Below are 14698 nucleotides of genomic sequence, written 5' to 3' on the forward strand. Positions count from 1 at the left end.
GAGTTCAAGGTCAGGCTGAACTACACGGTGAGACCCTGCCTTCAAAAAAAAAAAAGTGGGGTGGGAATTTAGCTCAGTGGTTCCAGTGCCTGCCTTGCCAAGCGCAAGGTCCCGAGTTCAATCCCCGGTATGGGGGGGGCGGGTACACACAATGAATAATCTGAAAAGGGAATTATGAAAACAATTCCATTTACAATAGTGTCAAAAAAGACGGCTGGGAATGCAGCTCAGTGGCACCTTGCCTGCCTGGCAAGCACAAAGTCCTGAATTTGATCCCTGGTACGGGGCGGAGGGAGTGGGAAAAAAAAAAGAATAAAATATTTAGGAATTAACCCAGGAATTAAAAACATACAAAACATTGCTGAAAGAAATTAAGGCACATCGTTTCTCGGCCTTTTGGCTAAGATCAAGTGTAGAAATTAAGGCACAGAGAGAGGGCCAGGGATTTAGCTCAGTGTTCTACCGCCTGCCTCGCAAGCGCAAGGACTCGAGTTTGATCCCCACTACCCAAAAAACAAAAAAGAAAGAAATTAAGGCATAGATAAATTGAAATACAGCCCATGTTCATTGGATGACTTAAATTTTTTTGTTTTTTTTGTGGTGCTGAGGATCAAACCCAGGGGCTCACGCATACAAGGCAAATGGTGTACCACTGAGTTACCCTCAGTCCTGGAAGACTTTAACATTGATGCCAACACTACCTAGAGTAAACTACAGATTCATTGGAAGTTCTATCAAAATCCTAATGGGATTTTTTGCAGAAATAGAAAAACCTGTTCTAAGATTCACATAGACTCTCCAGGGACCATGAACAACCAAAACATTCTTGGAAAAAAGAGCTGAAGGATACATACTTCTTGAGTTCAAAATTTAATACAAAGTAGTCAAAACAGTGGTACTTGTATAAAGATAGAAGTCACAAAGGAATAAAAAATCTAAGTGGGGTATGGTGGCTCATCCCTGTAGTCCCAGCACTTGGGAAGCTGAGGTTGGAGGCTGAGGCAGGAGGATCGAAATGAGTTCAAGGCCAGCCTGGATTGCACAGTGAGACTGTCTCAAAACACTAAATAAATACATTAAAATATATAAATACAAGTAAACCATATAAGTACTATACAGATAGGATAGGATAGAATAAAAAGCCCAGAAGTAAATGCTCATATATGGCCAAATGATTCTAAACAAGGGTACCAAAACCATTCAATAGGGGAAAAGGACAGTCTTTTCACAAATGATACTGGTAAACTAGATATTTAAATGCCAAAAAATGAAGTTGGAGTCCTGCCTAACATTATATGCAAAAAGTAATTAAAAATGGATTAAAGACCTAAATGCAAGACCTAAAGCTATAAGACTCAGAAGAAAATAGGGCAAGGGCCTCATGATACTGGTTTTGGCAGTGAATTCTTGGATAAGACACCAGATAAATAGGTGGTTAGGTGTGGAAGTGTACACATGTAGTCCCAACATTTGGGAGGCTGAGGCAGAAGGATTGCCATGAGTTCAAAGCCAACCTGAACTATGTAGTGAGACCCTTTCTCAAAAAAAACAAACTCAAGGGTTATTTAGCTCAGTGGTTCCGCAGCCTGCCTCACAAGCACAAGGTCCCAAGTTCTATCCCTGGTACCAAAACCAAAAATCTCACAAGTAAAAAAAAACTCAAAACCAGATGGAGACTTTAAAAGTAATAGATAAATTGGGGTAAAAAAATATAAACATTTGTACATGAAAAGACATTGTCAACAGATTTGAAAAAAGCATCTTATAGAATGGGAGAAAATATTTCCAAATGATGTCTCTAATAAAGGATTGATTTCTAGAGTATCTTGAGAACTAAGACTCAACAATTTAAAAAATCAGTTCAAAAATGAGCAAAGGGAATAGAACAGACATTTCTCCAAAGATTCACAAATGGCCAATAAGCATATTGAAGAATGGTCAACATTACTAATCATTAGGGAAATGCAAGTCAAAACTACTGTACAGTGAAGTGCTGGCATATAGCTCAGTGGTGGAGTGCTGCTATGCACAGAGTCCTGAGTTCAGTCCATGACACTGCAAAACAAAATGTACAGTGTAATACTACATTGCTTCTGTCAGAATGGGTGCTATCAAAAAAAAGGCCCAGAAAATTAACAAATGTTGGTGAGGATTTGGAGCAATTGAAACCCTTGTGAATTGTGGAAGGAATGTAAAAATTGTACAACCACTGTGAAAAACAGTATGGTGGTCCCCCCCCCAAAAAAAATTACCACATAATCCAGTAATTCTTTGGGACACGTACCCAAAGAATTGAAGGCAGAATTTGAGATGTTTGTACGCCTGTGCTCATTGCAACATTATTCACAACAGTTAAAATATAGAAGCAACCCAAGTATCCAACAATAGATCGAGACTCCTGGATATAGTATTTGGTTTTTTGAGGTATACAGATATATAATGTCTTATTTGATCATCGATCTCCTTCTGGATTTCCACTTCCTTACCAAGTTTTCATTTCTTCAGTAATTTGTTTACTGTTAATAGTGATCTGTGGAAACCCTTCATAACTTAAATTTTCTAATCACCTGATGGATGGATGATCATAGGTATCTTTGCAGTGATTTAAAATACAGCAATGAGGGCCAAGGATTTAGCTCAGTGGTGCCACCGCCTACCTCACAAGTGCAAGGTCCTGAGTTTGATCCCCGGTACCAAAACAAACAATACAGCACTGAGGGCTGGGGATGTAGCTCAGTGGCACAGCGCCTGACTGGCAATCACAAGGCCTGAGTTCAATTCCCAGTACCCAAATAATAATAAAATAACATACAGCCCTGAGAGCTGGGGATGGTGGTGTACACCTGTGATCCCAGCACTCAGGAGGCTGATGCAAGCTTCACCAAGAGTTTGAAGCCATCCTGGGCTACATAGTGAGTTCAAGGCTAACCTGCACTACAAAGCGAGACCCTGTCTAAAAAAACCAAATAAGGGGCCAGGGATTTAGCTCAGTGGTTTTGCTGCCTGCTGCACAAGCGCAAGGACCCGAGTTTGATCCCCAGTACCAAAAAAAAAAAAGTAACACAAGATTTCAAAAAAAAACCAAAACCAAATAAGTAAATAAAATACAGCACTGATTGTGTCTAACCTAATAAATTTATCAGAAATTTCACCTGACAACTTTCTGTTCCTTTTGTTTTGTTTTTTTAGATAGGATCTCACTAAGTTGCTAATGCCCAGACTGGGGCCGGGGAATTTAGTTCAGTGGTTCCACCACCTGCCTTGTAAGCGCAAGGTCCCAAGTTCAATCCCCAGTACCAAAAAAAAGAAAAAACTGCCCAGACTGGGCTCAAACTCATAATCTCCCTCCCTCAGCCCTCTTAGAGAGCTGGGATTATAAGCATGTGCCAATACACCTGGCTATGATCAAAGTTTTGAAGTACAGATTTTTTGTTTGTTTCTTGACTTACTAGTGATTGTCAAAATGCAGTGAATAAAACATTGATTACAATAATCCATTATCAGTATATGAACTTTTGCTAAGATAGTTCTTTTCACCCTAAAGTAGAGTGTTACTTTTACCATTTCTGTTTGTCTCAGAAAGAAGAAAATTATCATATAAATTTACATGACATGTTGGTTGTGAGGATAGACCCTGGAGCAAAACCACTTGGGTTCAAATGCCAGTTCCATTAATTACTAGCCTTGTAACCTTGGACAAGTTACTAAAATGTGCAATGTTAGTTAACAGTGTCTGATAGGTAATGTTTTCAGTAACAATTAGCCGTTACTGTGACTATCATTCTTTAAATGCTGTGGTATATAATAGAATTCTGCTTTCTCTGGTAGCATTGGAAAGATGGAACTTTGCTTTTGTTTTGTACTACATTCTTTGTTTCTTTTTTTTTGTTTTCAGTACTGGGGATCGAACTCAGGACCTTGCGCTTGCGAGGCAGGTGCGGTGCCACTGAGCTAAATCCCTGGCCCTGTACTACATTCTTGAAGGAAAGCATTCGCTTTTATGTTTAATTTTTTAAAATTGTAGTTATAGATAACAAAGCTTATCATTATAACCACTTTTTAAAGTATGTTTAATGCAGTTTAATGGCATTAAGTGTATTCACAGTGTAGAACCATTACCATTATCTGCTTTCAGAACTTTTTCATCATGCCAAACCAAAACTACATACTATTAAGCAGTCATTCCTTCCTTTCCTTACTCCCTGACAACCACTGATCTGCTTTGTACTTCTATGGATTTGTCTAATCTGTATATTTCATATAAATGAATTATGCAATATGTAGACATATATACGACTTCTTTCACATAGCATATTCTTAAGGTTTATCCATTCTGTTTATGTTTTAGTACTTCAGTCCCATTTTATAGCTAAATAGTTCATGAATTTGCCACATTTTGTTTATTCATTTGTTGATAGACATTTGAGTTATTTCTGCCTTTTAACTATTAATGAATAGAGCTGCTATCAGTATTCATTTACACACTTTTGTGCACGGTCCCAAGTTTGATCCCGGGTACCAAAAAAAAAAATTAATCACACTTGTTTGAACACCTCATCAGTTCTTTTGGCTATATACCTAGAAATGAAACTATTGGATTATATGGTTATTCTGTGTATAATTTATTGAGAAACTGCCATACTTTTCCATAGTAGCTGCAATATTTGGCATTTTCACCAGCAATATACAAGTGTTCCAATTTCTCTTCATCCTTGACAGCACTTACTATTTTCCATTTTTAATATTATGGCCATCTCAGTGAGTGTGAAGTAGCTTTCTCATAGCAGTTTTGATTTGGCATTCACTTTTTCCCTTATGAAGAGTAAATTTATTTAGTTGATTGCCTTACATTCTCATTTATATTTTCAGTATGCCTTGCCTGTCTGCTTTACTTTTACCATATTCTTGTTATCTCTTGTCTCTTTCTAGACTATTAACTTTTTGAATGCAGGGGACTAGGCCCTAATACTACCTGATATAAGCGGCAAGACACATACATAGTAGATATCTATGTTTAGCAGGCCACATACATAGTAGTTGTCCTCTTTCTCCTTTCTGTGATCATGTTTTGAATAATTTAGCTGTACTGCCTCTCCATAGCTTCTCTTACATTATTACCTCTGCTTGGAATTGTCCCTGTTCAATATTCTTTTATATGAATTCTGTTTATCCTTCAACTTCTTTTCCTAATACCTTTTCTGATCAGTATGGTAAAAATACATAATTTTTCTTCTGTTTTTACTACTGTTTAATTCAGCATAGTACATTTTACTTCATTGGCTAAATCCTCACAGTGGCCCACAGAGTGACTTTAACTCTCAAAATGTATTCAGATTGAGGGCCAGGAATTTAGCTCAGTGGCGCCATGCCTGCCTCGCAAGTGCAAGGTTCTGAGTTTGATCCCCAGTACCAGGGGGTAAAATATATGCAGATTGGGAAGTTATATAATTTGCCTAAGTAGTACTGGTGCTGATGTTTAAACTTAGTTCTTTTTGGCTCCAAAATTAGTTTTTTTCTGCCTAGTACTTTCAGTTTAACTCTTGGGGAATTCTACATTTTGTTGTAGTTGTCATAGTTCATGGAGAATTTCATGAAGACTTTTGTGTCTGTTGTGGTGTCTTTATCACATTGAAAATATTTGTGGATGAATAATTATTAGTAGGTTTGGGAGAAAAAATTCTGTTAAACTGAAGAATGGAAAAATTCTTCAGTACTGGTACCTACTAACTACTAGTGGGTTCTTTATTCAGATTGGAAGAGTAGATGAGGTCAGTGTTCAAGCCTGCATCAACACAGTACAAATCAGAGGGTTTGAGCATTGGCTAGAGTTAGACTTCTTGGGTTTTTGCCCTGCTTTTCTTACAAGATACCTGACATCTGTTTTATCATTTATGAAATGGATATTAACACTTAGCATTTAGAATTGTCAGGATTAAGTGAGATATTGAATAAAAGACTCAAACTGGGCATGGTGGCACATGCCTATAATTCCAGCACTCGGGAGGCTGACGAAGGAGTATCACCTTGAGTTTGAGGCCAGCCTAGACTACATAATGAGTTCAAGGATGGCCTGAACTACATAGCGAGACCCTGTCTCAAAAAACAAACCCCAAAAGATTCAACACCTGACAGTATAGTAAATATGCCATAAGGAGTGATTATTTTAATCTTACCTGTTGTCTTCCCATTCTCTGTGATTTGATTGTTAATCATCTCAAGTGAGAATTTTCTACTTGTCTGTTATTGAATATCCTAAATAAGAAAGGATAGTTTGTTTTTGTTTCCTTTTGTTTGTGTTTTATATTCTTAATATATTTAAGGGTACCAGTGGCTCAGGAGAAATGATCAGTGCATCTTTCATGGCAGGAAGTCGTCGGATGGTGGATGTCATGGATGTGAATACACAGAAAGGCATTGAAATGACCATGGCTCAGTGGACACGCTACTATGAGACTCCAGAGGAAGAGCGAGAAAAACTCTATAATGTCATCAGCCTAGAGTTTAGCCACACCAGGCTGGAGAACATGGTACAGAGGCCTTCAACGGTTAGTCTAATCATTTTCTCCATGTTGTTATCAGTAGAAGGGTTTTTTTTAACTAGGAGAACTTATAACTTTGCATATACCAAGATCAAGATGAATGAAAAAGACTATTTGAGGGCCAAGGATTTAGCTCAGTGGCGCCGAGCCTGCCTTGCAAGCACAAGGTCCTGAGTTCGATCCCTGGTACCAAAAAAAAAAAGGCTATTTGATAGAATTAACTTCTTTATTTAGAAGGTTCTTCATTTTCCAAAATAACTTAATTTTATATAGGACAAGATCATTCCTATTTGTATTACCAGTAACTTCATTTAGAAACTTTGAACTTTGTATGTGATAGAAAGGAATCTTAAAATTCACTCATAATTGCAGATAGGAAGTTTACTTAAGAAATTTCTGTGTTCTTTTTTTGGGGGGGACTGGGGATCGAACTTGGGTCCTTGCACTTGCACAGCAGGTGGCGAAACCACTGAGCTAAATTCCCGGCCCCAAGAAATTTCTGTTTATAGATTAACACTTACTGGAAAGCTCAGGGAAAAAGTGGTTTAGAGCCAGGTGTGCATTTTAAGAGATGGTTGATGTCGAGTGTGTTGGCACATGCAAACAGAGAGAGAGAGAGAGAGAGAGAGAGAGAAAGAGAGGAGAGAGGTGTCTAGATCCTACTAGTAATAATAAATTGGCAACCTATCTTAAAAGAATAAATTAGCTTTTGATCTTTAGCTCACCAGAAGGCAGATTTTCATTTAACCCATCTCTTGGCTCAAAGTATTTGGAATGTACTTAGTCATTTGTGGAACTTTTCTTCTGTTTTCATTTAATTCCTGACTCAGAAATCATGTGAAGCCATGTATAGTGGCACACACTTGTAGTCTCAGCTACTCAGGAGAAAGAGGCAGGAAGATCACTTGCGCCCAGGAGTTTGAGGCCAGTCTATCTACATTGAAATTAATTATACTCTTTGACTTTCAAAATTGAAATGTGATAATTGTTTTAAGATACCTCTATATATGCATATATTACTAATAAGTTACATTAATACTACAGCTAATATGTTTTATGTGTAGACAAAGGGAAATGTTCTCATTATTTCACTTTTCTGAAGAAACTGTAATTTGTTCTCCTTGTTACTGAAGATGATATAACTAAAGGCAGGATTTCTCATTAAGAGAAGCTTCTTTTCACCCCAGAATGACAAGAATCCTTTCTTTCTTTCTTTTTTTTTTTTTTCATACTGGGGATCAAACTCCAGGACCTTGCACTTGTGAGGCGGGCACGTTACCACTGAGCTAAATCCCCAGCCGGACAAGAATCCTTGAATTCTGTGTTAGCTATCATTGTTTTCATCATGTGATAATATAGGGACATAGTGGTTAGAATTTAACTATTTTTTCCTCCCACTACTAGGGATCAAACCCAGGACCTTATGCATGCTAAACAAACACTGTACCACTGAGCTATCTATCTCTTGTCTGTCTACCTAGCACCTCCCACCCCCATTGAACTCAGGACCTTGTGCTTGTAAGGCAGGCACAGCACCACTGAGCTACATCTCTGGCTTGTTTTTATTTTTTGAGACAGGGTCTCACTATGTAGTCCAGGATAATCTTGAACTCATGACAGCCCTCCTACCTCAGGGTCCCAAGTGCTGGGATTATAGGCATGCACCATCATGCCTATCTTACCTAGCCTTCTTAATAGACAAACATGGTCCACTTCATAAATAAAGATTTTTGTTTTTGTTTTTTTAGTACTGGGGATTGAACTCGGGACCTTGCACTTGTGAGACAGATGGTGGCACCACTGAGCTAAATCCCCAGCCCCAAATAAAGATTTTTGTAAGAGAGGGAATGGGAAAATTACAGTAATATTATTTATAACTGTATTTCTTTAATATTTCTAGAATTTTAACTTAAAATGATTATAGCTATAAATACAAAACCTGACCTGGGTTGTACTTTTCTATCATTAAAATTTAGAAATATAACACTTCTTTGTAGTATTCTAAACTTGTTTATTTTGTCCCTTTTGTTTCTTTTTGTTGTTAAAGTTGGTTGGTTGGCTGGTTGGTTTTAAGATGGTCTCACTATGTTTTCTCACACTTGCCTTAAACTCACTATACTCTGCTGGGTAGCCTCTTGAGTATCTGGGTTTATAGGCGAGTACCACCATGTTAAAAAATGCAACATCATTTTATAAAAATTAGAAAGTTAGGGCCGGGGATTTAGCTCAGTGGTTTCACTGCCTGCTGTGCAAGCTCAAGGACCTGAGTTCGATCCCCGGTACCAAAAAAAACAAAACAAAACAAAAAAACAAAACAAAACAAATTAGAAAGTTACTACACTATTAAATGAAGGACTAGAACCTATGAAAAGACTCAGAAATGGAAAATTATCTAGAGGGCAGAGGTCATAGTACACCAGTATCTTTCAGGAACCTAAAACATGAACCAAAAAAATTGAGTAACAAGCAACTTGTGATCTTGCTATGTAAGGAATAGTAGGCTTTTTCTATTGATAAATTTCCCTGTAGTGTAGCCCTTCATTTATCTTGCTCTTTTCCAATATATCTCAATAACGCTATTTTAAAAACCCATTTTATTGAGGTCAAGTTGACAAAAAGTATATCTTAAGTTTATTTTTCAGTGAGTTTTGATAAATTTATTTGCTTATGGAAGTACCAGCACAATCAATCAATATATAGAACATTTTCTATGGTATCTCCTAAACCCAAAGCTAGATAATTTTTTTTTTTTTTGCACTGTTGGGGATCAAACCTAGGGCATTGAGCATACTGGGCAACCAGTCTTCTACTGAGCTACATCCCCAGCCCTGCATAATCTCTTATTCCCTATGATCTTAGCTACCTTCAAAGTTTATTAGTTCATCAAATTCCTACACTAACCAGTGTACTAGGTGCTGGAAGTATAGCAGGAAGCAGGATCATTCTTGTCCTTTAAGAATGCTTTAGAGGGCCGGGGATTTACCTCAGTGGTTTTGCCACCTGCTGCGCAAGCGCAAGGACCCGAGTTCAATCCTCGGTACAAAAAAAAAAAAAAAAAAGAATGCTTTAGAGACCATAGGGAGGAAAAGATAAGAAAATAGTCATTTGTATAAACCACATACAGTAAGTGTTTTACAGGGGCTGGAGGTGTAGTCCAGTAATAGAGCACTTACTAGCATGCACAAGGCTCTGGGTTTGATCCAAGCACTGCGGAAAAAAAGGGAGGGGGGCAAGCTCAGAATATTGTGGAAGCACACAGAAAGGACCAACCTTACCTAAACTGGAAGAGAATTAGGGAAAGAACTTGAGAGTAAGTGATCCCTAAGCTCCATATAAAGAAAATAATAAGGTAAAGAGTGAGGGGCCAGGGATTTAGCTCCGTGGTTCCGCCACCTGCCTTGAAAGCACAAGGTTCTTTTCCTTTTTTTTTTTTCTTTTCTCATAGTTTTTCCTTTCCCTCTTTTCCTTTCCCCTTCCCCTCCCTTCACTCCTTCGTCTTTGGACCTTTTTTCCTATTTCAAATGATCAGTTATTCATTTTAATCATTTTAACCCTTGTTTACACTATCAGTTTCTCACACTAGAGAAACTACTCAGTATTTACACGTGTGTCCTATTTATTTCACTTAAGAGTATGGCCTCAATATGCATCCATTTAGCTATAAATGACTCTAGTTTTTCGTTCTTTATGGCTGAGTAGTACTCCATTTTATTAAAAAAACACATTTTCTTCATCCAGTTTCCAGTTGATGGGCACTTGGGCTGCTTCCAAGCTTTAGCTGTTTCAAACTGCGCAAGCACAAGGTTCTGAGTTCAATCCCTGGTACCAAAAACAAAGAGAGAGAGTGAGACGAGAATTGCAGGCAGAAGGAATAGCATGTAAAAGTAGCTGTAGAAAGGTAAGGTGGGCAATTTAATGCCCACTGTAAGAGATAACATAAAGTTAAGTTCTCTGGTAAGAAAAAAATGATCATTTGCCATTGTCATTCCAGTAGTAACTGAGGGGGTGATTTTTTTAGAAATGGCAACAAATGGACCAGGGATATAGCTTAATGAATGATAAGAGCCCTGGAATGAAGCTCTGTTGCGCACTCCGCCCCCCAAGCAACAGATACAACATACAGTATGTTTATTTGGTGATAGGAAGATTAGTTAATTTAAACTGTGAGTTATTCTTGCACACCATATAAATAGATCAAGTCATAAATATTGTACTTTTTGCCAGTATGACCCTAATTTTCCTATAGGATAGGTTGAAACTGGTGATGATTATCCTTACCGGAGACTGCTCTCTTATAGACCCAATTATTTAGCCAAGGGGTCTTCAAAGGCTAAGCATTAACCTAAAAGGAAAGTATAAGCATGTTTCCATAAATTCTCACTATAGTCAAAGATACTTTAATAATACCAAAGAAAGGATGGAAAAAATGACAGATTTGCTGCAGGTGAGAAATTCTGCTTTCTCTGAATAAACACTTGATTAAAAAAAAAGGTGAAACATTCCAACCCCACCCCACACCCCATCTAGAAATGAGAGCTTATAGCGTGCTGAACAAGTAATGACAATACAAGGAGGTGGGAGATGCTGGCCACTAAGAAATGGAAGGGCCAGGAATTTAGCTCAGTGGTGCTGCTCCTGCCTTGCAAGTGCACGGTCCTGAGTTTGATCTCCAGTACTGGGAAAAAAAAAAAAAAGAAGAAGAAACAGAAAGTAGGTTTTGTTTGAAGAAAAAAAAAGGCATCTGTAGGTGCTTGGTTAAATCTGCTGACTCCCTAGTAGAGTTCCCATAGTTTCCCCTCATCTTGCTTATTTCTTCCATGTCATTGATGACCCTTTTTAAATACTCCCACCAGCAATATCTGGATTTTCATGGGATATCTGCCTCCTGTCATTATCCACAGTTTTTGTTTATTTAGATATATACTATAAGGAAAACATGATCAAATGTATAATTGTTATAAAGCTTACCAAATACATAATTTTTTACAACCATAAGTGAAATATTTGCAGTATCAGCACTGTATTGAATTCATGGTGGCTTGACTATAATGCTTTTGCTACTTAGGACTGTTTCTTGGAGTTGGGTGCTTGAGTGCAGGCATTTGAAGGTACAGGTCATGTCACATTTCTCTGTGAAGTGTTAAAATAAGTTGATATTGCCTGGGATTTAGCTCCGTGGTTCTGCTGCCTGCCCCGCAAGCGCAAGGACCCAAGTTCGATCCCCAGTACCAAAAAAAAAAGTTCATATTGCTTTCATACCTCATTTCTTTCAGCAAGCATTATTTACAACAGGTTCCTAAATTCTGATAACATTATTTCAAGTATTTTAACATAATTTAATCTTAAGCATATCCCTTTGAGATAATTATCTTAGCTCTGTAGATAAGTTCTATGGCCTCACATGATTTTGAAAATATGACAGACCTGGAGTTTTTTCTTTTGGAGACAGGGTTTTGCTACATAGCTCAGGCTGACCTTGAACTCACAGCGATCCTCTTGCCTCAGCCTTCCAAGTGCTAGGATTATAGGCGTGCACTACCATGCCTGGCTAGACCTGGAGCTTTTGATTCCTAACCTATTAGTGTCTATGGCATATTCTTCATACAAGGCTGCAAATCCATATTGGATTTCTTTTCTTTCTTTTTCCTCCTTCCCTCCCTCCCTCCATCCCTCCTTTCCTTCCTTTCTTCCTCCCTTTTCCTCTCCTTCCTCTCTTAACTTTTGGTATCTTAGCTTTTCAAACAATAATGTATTTTTCAGTGAGTTTTTCAGGTACCTTCCACACCATACCTTTTATGGGTCAAAAACACAAAGCAAATTAGACCAGTATTGACGTAGAAGAGAATTCTTGGTTGGACACTGCTGTGTGTCAGTGATTTAGTGACTTAATTTTGATGAGTGCTGTCTTTATAGTCAGGTTGATGGAACTATTCGTCTTTATTCTCATCTACTAATTATGTCCAGAAGGCCGGGGATGTAGCTTAGTGGCGCCACACCTGCCTGGCAAGTGCAAGGTCTTGAATTTGATCCCTGGTACCAGAAAAAAAAAAATTATATCTAGAATGTTTACTCTTAAGGTTCACCAACAGATATTTTTAATTTATTTATAAAAGACATTGTCTTTTGGTATGTATTTAAAGGAATTCTATTTTTCTTGAATTTAAAATTCTCTTTAACCCTAACCCTTCCCTTAGAACTTAAATGTTTCCTCCTTTTTAAAGGTGGATTTCATTGACTGGGTAGACAACATGTGGCCAAGGCATTTGAAGGAAAGTCAGACTGAATCAACAAATGCCATCTTGGAAATGCAGTACCCTAAAGTGCAGAAGTAAGTGATTTTCTTTGTGTTTTGTTTTGTTTTTTTCAGTGTGCTGTGGAGTACCAAAGTGGCAACAAGGATTTTGGGATTTGCTGTGTACTAAGTTATCAAAAAAAGAAAGGAAGGGAGGAACGAAGGAAGGGAGGGAGGGAGGGAAGAGATAGAGAAAGAAGGAGAGAAAGAGAGAAGAATTTAAATAGTATATTTTACAGGTCCAAAAGGAGAAGGGTGTGTATTGGAGTACAGTAACACATGATCCCATGGTTAAAGAACAAACTGTATCCTCTGACAATGTGATAATTTGAAATTACATCCCTTCCACCTACTGGAAGTGATTAGATGGAAGGAAAGTAGAAGGAGTACATAAGGAAGAATGTGGCATTTTAGTAAGTAGGTCCTCTTTCCATCAGTACACTAATGCTGCTTTTTTTTTTTTGGTGGGGGGGCCAGGTACTGTTTAATGAGTGTTCGAGGCTGCTATACTGACTTTCACGTGGACTTTGGTGGTACCTCTGTGTGGTATCACATCCACCAAGGGGGAAAGGTATGGTCATGGTTGTGGTGAGGGTTGGAATCTGAAGTTACTTAATATGCCCTGGAAATGAAACTATTAGGAAATTGTACCCATTTGTATCTGGAGAGAATTATAGAATTGAGTTGACTTATAGGTCTAGTGTTAGTAGGAATTTTAGTATTTATCTAGCCCATTATCACTAAACCAAGATGGGCACCAAAATAGGCAATCTCAACAGTCTTGTTTCTAGATTCCCCAAGTGACTCCAAAAAGTTGACTTTAGAACATAATTTCTGTATTTGGAAATATAATAATGTAATAGGAGGGAACATACATTTTGCATAGATACACATTGAAATCAGCAAATTAAGATCCAAATCAACTTTCCCCATATGGAGGCATTGGTTAGAAATGTGGCCAAAGGAAATCTTTAGGTCTTTTCTGAGAATATAAATAGATTTTGAAAGAGTACCTTTATTCATAAAGAATTCCATTTCAGCTTCTTAGAATGTTTCTGAATGCTACATGAGAATGGACATCTAGAATTAATAGTAGAGGTTTATAGTTAGTCTTTCCTCCTACTACTACAAGTAAATGCATTTATAAGCAAAAGTAGAATTAGAATGAAAACAGATACTGCTTTAAGTGGAATCTTAAGTTTTGTCGTCTTGGTCTTGGTCACTACCTTGGAACAAAGCAACTCCAGGCCAGTCTCTTAAAGATACTGTACTTGAATACCTTTTACTTAGGTCTCTAAGGCCAGACAGCCACACGTTTATAAGGAACTGCTTAGTTAATAAGCCAAATGCCCTTTTTCTCTCAGAGTCCTGGATGGGTTCTAGGTTCTATAGTTATATTCCAGGGAAGTCCTGATGCTGTTTGGTTTCGTCAAGTGAATGACAAGAAAGATCTTCTTTGGGTCCTCAGAGTTTCCCAAATAATCAAGTTGTATAGGCTGGTGGAATTGCTTATCTGTCTTCTACTTGGTAGTCTTAATTTTGTACCTGTTTTAGTTGAGGGAAACGACTGGGTCATGTCAATGGCTGTTAACAGACTGAAGTTTTTTAACTCACAGGTCTTCTGGCTCATCCCCCCTACAGCCCACAACCTGGAGCTGTACGAGAATTGGCTGCTATCAGGGAAACAGGGAGACATCTTTCTGGGTGACCGGGTGTCAGATTGCCAACGCATTGAGCTCAAGCAGGGCTATACCTTCGTCATTCCCTCAGGTAAGCAAGATGGAGAAAAGTGAGTTGTTTATCTTAGCCACTTTATTTTTATAGAAAAGGAAACAGATGGATTATCACCAAGAATGATTATGCTGTT

The 14698-nt window shown here is 38.0% G+C and overlaps 1 protein-coding gene across 15 annotated transcripts in view; it reads left to right on the plus strand.

Annotated features, from left to right (window-relative positions):
- Window positions 1–14698, plus strand: part of Kdm2a (lysine demethylase 2A) — a 119522-nt gene that overhangs the window by 70558 nt on the left and 34266 nt on the right. For 12 of the 15 annotated variants that reach the window (XM_087205017.1, XM_087205014.1, XM_087205013.1 and 9 more), the window contains 4 exons: window positions 6367–6545; window positions 12761–12867; window positions 13309–13402; window positions 14448–14601. In XM_087205017.1, the coding sequence (XP_087061143.1) occupies window positions 6367–6545; window positions 12761–12867; window positions 13309–13402; window positions 14448–14601 (534 nt within the window). Of the gene's footprint in view, window positions 1–6366; window positions 6546–12760; window positions 12868–13295; window positions 13403–14447; window positions 14602–14698 lie in introns of those variants that run through there. The other 3 variants (XM_087205024.1, XM_087205026.1, XM_087205027.1) reach the window with 2 other exon arrangements.

The sequence above is a fragment of the Heterocephalus glaber genome, unplaced genomic scaffold (genome assembly GCF_053883595.1).
Source record: "Heterocephalus glaber isolate CG9 unplaced genomic scaffold, H.glaber_assembly_v1.0 deba00000594, whole genome shotgun sequence".
In the NCBI taxonomy this organism is placed as follows: Eukaryota; Metazoa; Chordata; class Mammalia; order Rodentia; family Bathyergidae; genus Heterocephalus; species Heterocephalus glaber.